Source organism: Abrus precatorius, unplaced genomic scaffold (assembly GCF_003935025.1).
Source record: "Abrus precatorius isolate BTA unplaced genomic scaffold, Abrus_2018 Scaffold11, whole genome shotgun sequence".
NCBI lineage: Eukaryota > Viridiplantae > Streptophyta > Magnoliopsida > Fabales > Fabaceae > Abrus > Abrus precatorius.
This window is the reverse complement of record NW_020874303.1, coordinates 19776757-19787191: the sequence shown is the minus strand read 5'-3', so window position 1 is coordinate 19787191 and position 10435 is coordinate 19776757. Positions and strand designations below refer to the sequence as shown.

General features: G+C 31.9%; 2 protein-coding genes across 2 annotated transcripts; one reads left to right on the top strand and one right to left on the bottom strand.

The window, feature by feature from the left end:
* Positions 1-2914, top strand: LOC113856471. Its single transcript, XM_027488290.1, has 2 exons — positions 1-590; positions 2254-2914. Exons 1-2 carry the CDS (start codon positions 1-3, stop codon positions 2912-2914), a joined length of 1251 nt encoding a protein of 416 aa, XP_027344091.1.
* Positions 2915-7412: 4498 nt separating this feature from the next.
* On the bottom strand, positions 7413-8660 carry LOC113856467 (leucine-rich repeat extensin-like protein 4). Its single transcript, XM_027488286.1, has one exon. The coding sequence runs from the start codon at positions 8658-8660 to the stop codon at positions 7413-7415; it is 1248 nt and encodes a 415-aa protein (XP_027344087.1).
* Positions 8661-10435: the final 1775 nt, after the last annotated feature.

Below are 10435 nucleotides of genomic sequence, written 5' to 3'. Positions count from 1 at the left end.
ATGGATCCATGTCCCTTCGTGCGCCTCATCGTTGAATCCCTCGCTCTCAAGCTTCCCTCCCCAACCAAACCACCACCACTCTCCGGCGTCCACCCCTCAACCACCCCCTGCTTCTGCAAAATTCGGATCAACACCTTTCCCTCGCACACCGCCCTCCTCCCTCTCTCTTCCTCCTCCTCCGCCCCCGACACCACCACCTCCGCCCCTGCCTTCCACCTCGACCCCGCCGCCCTCCGCCGTCTCTCCGGCAAACCCCTTACCCTCGCACTTTCTGTCTTCAACGGCCCAATGGGCCGCACTTGTGGCGTTCGTGGCGCCAAGCTATTGGGCCGGGTTCTCCTCACCATTCACTTGCCCACTGCCCTCTCTCGCTCCAACACCTTCCACAATGGGTGGGTCAAGCTGGGTGAACCGGATAACAAGCCCTCGGCTCAGCTTCACCTTGTGGTCCGGTCTGAACCCGACCCACGGTTCGTCTTTCAGTTCGGCGGTGAACCGGAATGCAGCCCCGTGGTTTTCCAGATTCAGGGGAATATCAGACAACCCGTTTTCAGTTGCAAGTTCAGCGCCGATCGCAATTACAGATCCCGGTGAGTGACTCGGTACCCTGTTTTTCTTTTATTAACGTGCATTTTAGTTTTTCATCACTCCATCAGCTAATGTGAGCCGCGGGTGTGTCAAAGCCAGTGCATTACATTTTAGTGTTTTTTTTTAATAAGGAAAAATTGAAATGAATTTAATAAAATTTTAGAGTGGTGTGAAGTGTGAATAATTATGGATTAAGGTGAGGTTTAGGCATGTCATGTGAGGTGCTTGGTTGGGTCTGGGCTTATTCAACGGAATTCATTTTCATGTTCCTTTCCTTGTTGGTGGATATCATTGGCTACTGTTGTTTCTTTCTTTTTCTGTTGAAAGAAGCGTGAAAAATGACAGTGGCGCCACCAAATTTTCATTTTCATCTGTCGTTTTCCAATGCCTGGATGAAAATTCTAGTTTTGGAAACAGTCATCGACGTTACACGTTCAGATAAGATAACCTTTTACCTCCCACGGTACTGTACCAGTTTCAGAATTTTCATGCTTTCATTGCCCCAATTATGATGTCTCTGAACCCTTTTTATTTTATAATAAACTTTTTTAAAAGATAAACTCATCCGTTTTAAACTTTTTTTTCTATTTTATTTTTTCTATTCTTTTATCTTTTACTTTTAGAGACAAATTTTTTTTTATATGTATCTTTCATTTTAAAATTCTTATATTACGTTAATTATTTAAATTTAAATTTTATAAAAATAGTAATGTGTGAAATATTAAAATAATAAATGAGAAAGATGAATAATGTATTTAAAACTAAAAAATGTTAATGGGTGTTTATTGGTTCAAAAATTAAAAGTAATTTTTTATCAAAAAATTATAATATTGTATTTACTTTCATAATTTTTAATTAAAAAATTTCAATTCATTAATCGTTACAATTATAAATAATTTTAATATAAATGACAGCGTTAATTATTTTTCTTAAACTATATACCATAATCTTATAACCGTAAAACAGGGAGTATGATTATTAACTTATGCATTACGAAAAAAGACAATCTTAATTGAGACGATTTAGTGAAGACTAACTGCCTCCTCCATCTGAAACATCGATATCTCATGATTTTAATCAAACTCTAATAGCTTTTTTCTCCGTAATTAGCTGCTTAACTGTTTTCTTGCAATTCAAGAATCCGTCACTCAAATTTAATTTTTCAGTTTTCCCCTTTTGCCTAATGCTGAAACTTTTGGTCCTTCTCTTTTCCTTTTGCGCTTCAAATGAAAGCCAACATCCTAGGGCAATTAGACAGCAACTCATGTCCAACAAATCGGTGAAACAGCTGAAAAATTAATAATAGAGCCTCTATTAACTGCATGCCATGTTGGGTCAAACAGACAAGTCGAGATCTTCCAAGATCCAAAAACATATACTACCTAGGATTCCATCCCATGTGACATATATAAAGCAGCAGTCACACAGTACCATTTAATTATCTTATCACTGTTTGACAGTTGCCTTATGTTTGTTGCATTTATTTAACAAATAATCATGCATATCAATTTAATAACGTTATTAAAATACTTTTTTCCCATATATTTTTTATTATTGATTATAGTTTATTAAAAATGATGAAATTATGAGTGTAACTTGTTAGATTAACAGTGTATTACTTGCATTTCTAAGTCAAGTAAATAATATCTCTTGTTGATGATTCAGGTCTCTTCCATCAGATTTTACAAACAATCCTAGTGGATGGGGAAGATCTTCCACAAGTGATAAAGAACGTCAAGGGAGGGACAGAAAGGGTTGGATGATAATGATTCACGATCTCTCAGGCTCACCAGTAGCTGCAGCCTCTATGGTGACACCATTTGTGCCTTCCCCTGGCTCAAACCGTGTGTCAAGATCAAACCCAGGTGCATGGCTCATTCTGCGGCCCAATGGGGCCTCTGTGAGTAGCTGGAAGCCATGGAGTCGTCTTGAGGCATGGCGAGAAAGAGGTCCTGTTGATGGCTTGGGCTACAAAGTTGAGCTTTTGTCTGACAATGGACCCGTCAATGGAATTCCCATTGCTGAAGGCACAATGAGTGTCAAAAAGGGTGGCCAATTCTGCATTGATTACAAGGTGATGAAGGATGCTGGATTGGGTTCAAGGTTACCCGGGGAAGGGTTTGTGATGGGTTCAACTGTGGACGGTGAAGGCAAAGTTAGCAAACCTCTTGTACAAGTTGGTGCACACCATGTCACGTGCATGGCTGATGCTGCTCTCTTCATTGCTCTCTCTGCTGCTATTGATCTTAGCATGGATGCTTGTAGGCTTTTCTCGCATAAACTTAGGAAGGAGCTTTGCCATGTTGAACAAGATTCCCTTTCATAACTTGCATCAAATGACGAATTTGGTTAATGTTCTTGCAAGTTCCTACTCTCTTGTCTCTAAAATGTAAAGAGTGGGTAATTTTGGTTTGAGAGAAGATGTAGCTGCAATCCAAAATGTCACCCCCCATGATTCTTTTACCCCTGATTTTGTCTCACACATATCTTCAACATTCTTTCTGGCCTTCATCTGGGAGTTCTTGAAGCTTATGATTTGGGTTGTTAAGGTTCTTTGTCATAGCTATGCAAGTTTATTCCTTCTAGTCACACTGTTGCAAAAAGATATCAGAGTTACTAGATTTTATTACCTTCAAGTTGGATTTTGTCGACGGGTTATGTTAGGGGAGTGATTTAACAGCTGAACAACATTGTCCGGTTATTGGGTGTATAAATTTGAATACAAGATTTGAAATGTATAAAAAGATTATAGACAAATGTCTGTTTATAAAGATTTAAATCAAATCTCTGTTTATAATTAATTTATATTTTTTCTTTCTTTCTTTAAAGCTCATGTCTTTTCTTATTTGAAATATTTAATGATTATGATTTTTATTTTGTATCATTAATTATCTTCCAAATTTCCATGAAACTTAGCAAGTTGACTGAGTTTAATTGTAATCCAACCCAATGCAACTTTATTATTACTATTTTTTATAAACAATAATAATTAGTTCATTAAATCAGTAAAAAGTAATGATACCACTGATTATTTGAATGCGGTGATAGGAGATTGTTTTTAACTTAACACATAATTTTAAATTTATAAGTTTTAATAAATACAATTATGTTATGCGTATAGCAACCTTGTTCGTCTGTATGCAAGATTTGGTTCCTTGAAGCATCAAGGACTGATTCTGAGCGGGACCGTGGACCGTGTGGTGGCTGGAGAAATATAATTATTGATTGTTTTTTTATGTTGATTTATAAAATAAGAAAACGGGCCAGATGCCACAGCCCAATAATCATTTAGTTTGAATTGATGAGAATGTTAAAATGGATCGAGTTTGGAAAGGAAAAAAAAAAAAAGACGAGGTCGAGTAAATGAAAAAAAAAAAAAAAAAGGGTCAAAATCCTAATTTTATTTCTTTTTTTAAGCTCATATCTTTTCTTATTTGAAGTATTTAATGATTGTGATTTTTATTTTGGACATCATTCATTGTGTTGCAAACTCACATGAAAACTAGACTATTGATTGAGTTTAATTTCAATCCACCTCATTGCATTTTTATTTATCGATTTACACTCAATAACATTTAACATATTATTCAGCAGTGGTGTCATAACAAAATTGTAATAAGGTGAACACTTGTAATATCGTGGAAGAGCTCGATTTTAGATGGTAAACCTGTGTACTTTATTAGCAAATAAGGATTGAACACTTCCAAAAACTAACTAAAATAAAATTACTTAAATTTTATAAAAATAATTTAACCATGTTTATAATTAAGATAAGACATCTTAAATTCTTCATTTATTTGTTTATTTACTGCTATATAAAAAATAAAAATTATTTTAAAGGTTAGATTATTATATTTTCTAATGCATGTATACTCATAACTATTTAGCATATAATTTATAACTAAATATTTTGGTTATTCTTAAATTGATTTCTATACATTAAAGAGAGAGAGAGTTGTTTATACTCTTAAAATGGTTCCTTATAAATTTTATTTTTTTATGTCAGTTTTTTGTTCACAAATCTGAGTTACTTAAATTTTTTAAAATTAATTAATTAATTTTATTTACATTAGTTTTTTTCTTTTCTTCTCTAAATTTGTGTTGCTTCGAATTGGCATACACGTCTAACCTAATCTTTTAGTATGCTTTTGATGAATTAAAATTTTTTAAGTGAAACTTAAATACTTATATTATTTTATATTTTTTTTATAAAATTTAAAATTTATTATTATCATAATTTTAAATAATTTGGACGTATGTAAGTATGTTACTTAATATTTATTTATATTTTAATAATATATTACATATGAAAATAAAATAATATAATATAATATTTAGTAATTTTTTTATTAAAGTTTATAAAATGGATTTACTCGATTAAGATTTTAAGTTAATTATTAAGAAATTTAATATTTTATATAAAAAAATATTAAATAATATAAATATTCAAGTTTATACCTAATATTAATAGACCAATTATTGAATTACCATGATAATAATGTTATATACATATAATGTGATTTAGAAGTATTTGAAGAAAAAAAGTAAATCTACAGTGTCCGTTTGATCTTCAACTCACTATATACTGCGCTTGACATAAAATTTTATGTTTCAATTAAATTAAGGATAAAATTTACGTTATATTTTAAGTATTGTTTATCAATTAAAATTAAATTTTATTTTAATAAAATATTTGTATTCAATAATATTACAGATTATTTTATATAAATTTTCAATTTTAATTGATGAATAATTCACTTAAATTTTATATGTAAATTAATCTAAATCAAACTAAAATTTTTGACTTAGCTCAAATAAACTGGGTTAACGCTGGTTAACACCTTATAATTCATCGGGCTTCGCCACGTGTTTCATGTGGTGAATTGCTGGGACAAGTTAATACTTCAATGTTAACTTAAATTAGACCGTTTGATAAAATTAAACTGTGAACAATTCATATTTGTGCTTTGAAGTATTCAATTTAACTTTAATTTGATAACGATTTTTTGCTTTTACGTTTTTTATGTGAATATTATTTATTTAAAAGTTTAATTTGGTGTAATAGTAATATAAAAATATTATATTATCTACTAATTAAAATATATTATAAAAATACATTTTAAATTAATTATTATAAAGAATGATTATTCTTATCGACAAGACAATGGAAGTGTAATATGTTAGCTGTTTCATCCTTCATGATCCCATCTAATTTTTAGATATATGTCAACCATTACAAAAATTACTGACAAATTTCATATTTATTTCACTATTTTTTAAAAATAATTTGTATTGACCATTCAAAATTTAAATGCGGATTGGATTAGTCCAGAGAAAGTTTTAGGGTAATGTGTCAGATGTTTAATCCTAATGATCCCATCTAATTAACTATCTACGAGGATCAAGACAATGCCGTATATAGTAATTCTTCTTAGTCGCCTCTTGGAATCCTTGAATGTTGATGCTTTCGTCATTAAAAAGTTCAAACTTCTTGTGATTACTGCAAATCATGAAACTTAATTAATGGAACTAGAACTAATCATAGCTTAAAGATAGCCATGCCTTTTCATCATGAGAGTTCAGTTTCTATAATTATAAGCTTAACTTATAAGTAATGTAATTTTAGTGGGGGTCATGGTAAGGTACGTTTGGAAGAGTGATTTCATTGCCAAAGAATTACTAACACTATAAAATAGCATAGACAGAGTTTATCACATATCTATAACATATGTGGAATTTTGGTTTACTACAAAATCTTTCCAAGCTGTGTTGTTACTGAAAACGCACTATTTTTAATAAGTTTTTAACTGTGTTAAAATTTATTAAAAATTATAAAAACATGGAAGAAAAATATTAATTTTTAAAAAAGTGAAACTATAAAATTATATATTTTTTAATAAATTAATTTTAATTAATAATTAGAAGTATATTAAAAAAATTTATGTAAATAGCATTAATTTATGAAAAAGAAATTGACATCAGCTCTACCTTTACCAAAACGAGTGAAACATGCACTTTACTGAGTTTTTCCATTGAAATATTCAAGTCCACATTGGAATTTAACACCCCCCAATTTGCTTCAACTGAATTCATCCAATATTTTAACCAAAACAATTGTTTATATGAATTTTCTTGCGTAAGTTCATCATGCTTATATCTTGTTTTACACATCTTAACCACATGTGAGAGTTATTTTCTTAACTGGGGGAAAAGAGTATCACAAGAATGCTACGGAATCAAACTTTGCATTAGCTAAGTGTCGCAACTGGGAATTCTGTCTCATTATAACTTGAAAATTTCAGTGGGTAGTTTTGTCATTGGATCCATGAACAAGACTATTTCTTAAACTAAGCTATTAAGTTATCCAAATCAATGACATTTCATTTCAAGTGTAAACCTATTCCGAATTTTTATTTGCATTAATTGCTGTCATGTAATGATCAATTATCTTGTAATATTATTGGCATGCCAACTCATAGCAAATTGAGTAACAAAATCAAGTTTCACTGGTCACGACTCACAAGCAATCAAGGCCACGTCATATAGCAGAATACAGAATCAAAAGAACCCGTGAATCATTGAGGTAACCAAATCAAACAAGCATGCCACGTGACACATAAATGATCTTGTTTGTTAACACCATCATGGAATTTTAGCAAATCTTGTTGCCCACAAAATCAAGGCACATCTTATCCGTGCGGGCCAAGTATAATAATAATTCACTAACATATATACTGAATCCATGGAGAATAAAATTAGGAGGGTGTGAACTAAACTGGCAGTAGCATTAATTAATGGAAAAAGCCACGACCAACCTGTAGCTATCAGGGATATGAGAAAGGTGGATTTGTGTGCTTAGACAAACTTGCAGCAAGTGTACCACAAACAAGAGGCTTTGGAGTAGGAATTCTAAGACAATTCAAACTACCACCAGGGATCGTAGAACATTCTGGTTCAGGTCTCTGCATGTCCTTTCCAGGAATACAATTGTCTGAGAAATCAAACCCCACATTGAAATTGAAAAGCTTTGAACATTGTTGGCTAAGCCCAGAGAAGAAATTGAAAGCAACACTTAGATTCACTAGGCTTCTCAAAGAGCATATCACATCAGATAACTCCCCAGAAAGATTGTTGTGTGCCAAATTGAGGACCTCTATGTCTTGCAAGCAAGACATTGTGTCTGGCAAATGACCCATGAGTGAGTTAAAGCTCACATCAAGAACTTGCATCTCAGTGAAGATTCCCACTCCCTCAGGAATGCAACCTGTTAACTGGTTATTGAGGAAGAGAATCTCCTTTAGTTTAGAACTCATGAAGCCAAAGCTAAATGGGATGCTTCCACTTAACTTGTTGTTAGCCAAGTTTATCACTGATGCTGGTGAGTTACCCAAGTTCTGTGGGATTTCACCTTCAAATTGGTTGTTGTTGAGAAATATTGCATCCAGTTTCTTGTTGAAGAGTTCTTCAGGAAGTGACCCGGAGAAGCTGTTGAATCTGAGGTCCAGGTAGACAAGGCTTGGCATGGATAAAGCAACAATGGGAAAAGGACCTGAAAGTTGGTTATTGCTGAGGTCTAACTCTTGCAGGGAAATGAGGTCTCTGAATGTGTCAGGAACAGTACCAGAAAACCTGTTACTGTTGAGGTGGAGAAGAGTGATATCAGTAAGTAAAGAGAGGTCTTTGACAAGAGTTCCTTGGAGATTTGCATGGTTGAGATCTATTCCTGCAACAACAAGAGAATGAGTTGGACCTGATGTAGCAATTCCATCTTCATCTTGAGGAATTGAACAGAAGACTCCTTTGTAAGAACACACTTCAGGACCAACCCAATTGCTTAAAATCTTCAATGGGTCATCAGTGATTGCGGATTTCCATGCTTGCAGAGCTATGTAAGCATTTTTCAGCTTTGACACTGGTGATCCTGAGGGTCGTGGGGTAGCACCCCCATTACCATTACCAATACCAATACCTACACCAATACCTCCAACACCAACACCAACACCAACAGCATTTACATTTGAATGAAGAAGGAAGAGGAGGAGAAGAAAAGTTAGAATCCAGGTCTTGTACATTTTGAGCTCGAGGTACCAAGATGGTTATTTTCTGGAATGGCTGTGAGGTTGTCCCGATAAGGTTGCTACATTGAGGACACAGAGTGGTATAGTAATGGGGTCAATTGGTCTTCCTTCACCATTTGTTACGCGTTTGGACTACTGGCTATGGTTTTGTACTACTTTTTCAGTACAGATGTTGACTTCTGTTGCATTAACATTTGGGAGTTGGGACCCCCCTTTTTATTCAAAAAAACTATAAATAAAATCAAGTTAGTATACAATGACCTAGTAAACTCCTTAATAAGTTTTAATATGTTTCTAAATCGTATTAAATACTATGATTGTAAATTTATAGTGGTTATTGATTATTATAAAAATAACTTTATCTATACTCTATCTGTGTCAGAATAGATGGAAAGAAGTAATTGAAATAATATTTAAAATCCATCCTTTTTAATAGTTATGTCACTTGTATAAGCATCCGTGCCTATACTCAAACGAACTTTATTTAAGGAAATTAGGATAAACAATTACCTATATTTTTACTCCAAGTGTGAGATATAATTAGCTATTTTGAAATTAGGATAAATGTAGAGTCACGATAACGTATGCTTTTATACATTGGAAATTTTAAATATTACTTTTTTTTATATATTGTAACTTTTAACATGCCCATTTTAAGTTTAGAAACATTGATATTTAAATATTACATTAGTTATTTGACTAATTTAAATTGATCTAAATAATTTCATTACGAACTAAAAAATGAATATGATCATGCATAAATAAAAGGATCTCATTAAATAGTGTTTTACGGGTATTCTGTTTAAAAAATAATAATTAATTTTTTTTTATTAAAAATCACTTGAGAGTGTATTAAAATTGTTGTAAAATTATATTAATAATATTTTTAATTTCTTGATTAATATTTTAAATTAAAAGAAATATGTAACCTTTTAATAAAAAGGTAAGAGTGGTGTTTGTATGTAGTTTACTCATAAATTTAATGAAAAGCTGGTAAGATGTGCAGGCACAACCATCAATATTTCATTTAATGTTCCTGCTAACCTTTTTATTTAAATCTAAGATATAAAAAGAGGAAAGATTAAGACGGTTGGTGAATATCTATGGTAGGGACAACCAAAAAAAATAAAACTCTTTTTTAATGTAGTAAGAGTATGTTTGTTTATATTTTTAAAAAGAGTTTTTTTTTTTAAATTAAAAATCTATTTTTATGATTTTTAATATAACAGACAAATGTAATTTTTTAAAGATTTAACATGGAGGGGATAATAAACTACGCTATTTTATCGTAACAAGAGTGAATCGAATTATTAAAGTTTAGTCAATAGTTTCGGATTTAATTAGTAACTATGCAATTTTAGTATATATGTAGAAAACAATTTTATCGCTATAAAAATCTTATTTAATTTGAATATAATTATTTTTTGTAAAAAATATCTCTTGTCTAGTTTTAAAAAAATACGTTGCATCTTATTATAAGCAAAAATAAGAGATGGATAATGGGGAGGGCGTACATGTTATAACATTTTGGTTATTGTTGTCATTAATAATCAAAGGTGGCAGAATAAATTGGTTGACCTTTCTAAACTCCAGACAGCACAATAATATAGACCCGATGGGGAGGGCTAGCTGGATCAGGTCGATGTCAAGGAATATTAATAATTTTTTTTTTTACAACTTTATGCATTAAATAAAATTCATATGCCTTTTACAAAGATAAGCGAACAAGTTATTAAAATTATTGAAATTCATAGCTTTACTTAATAATA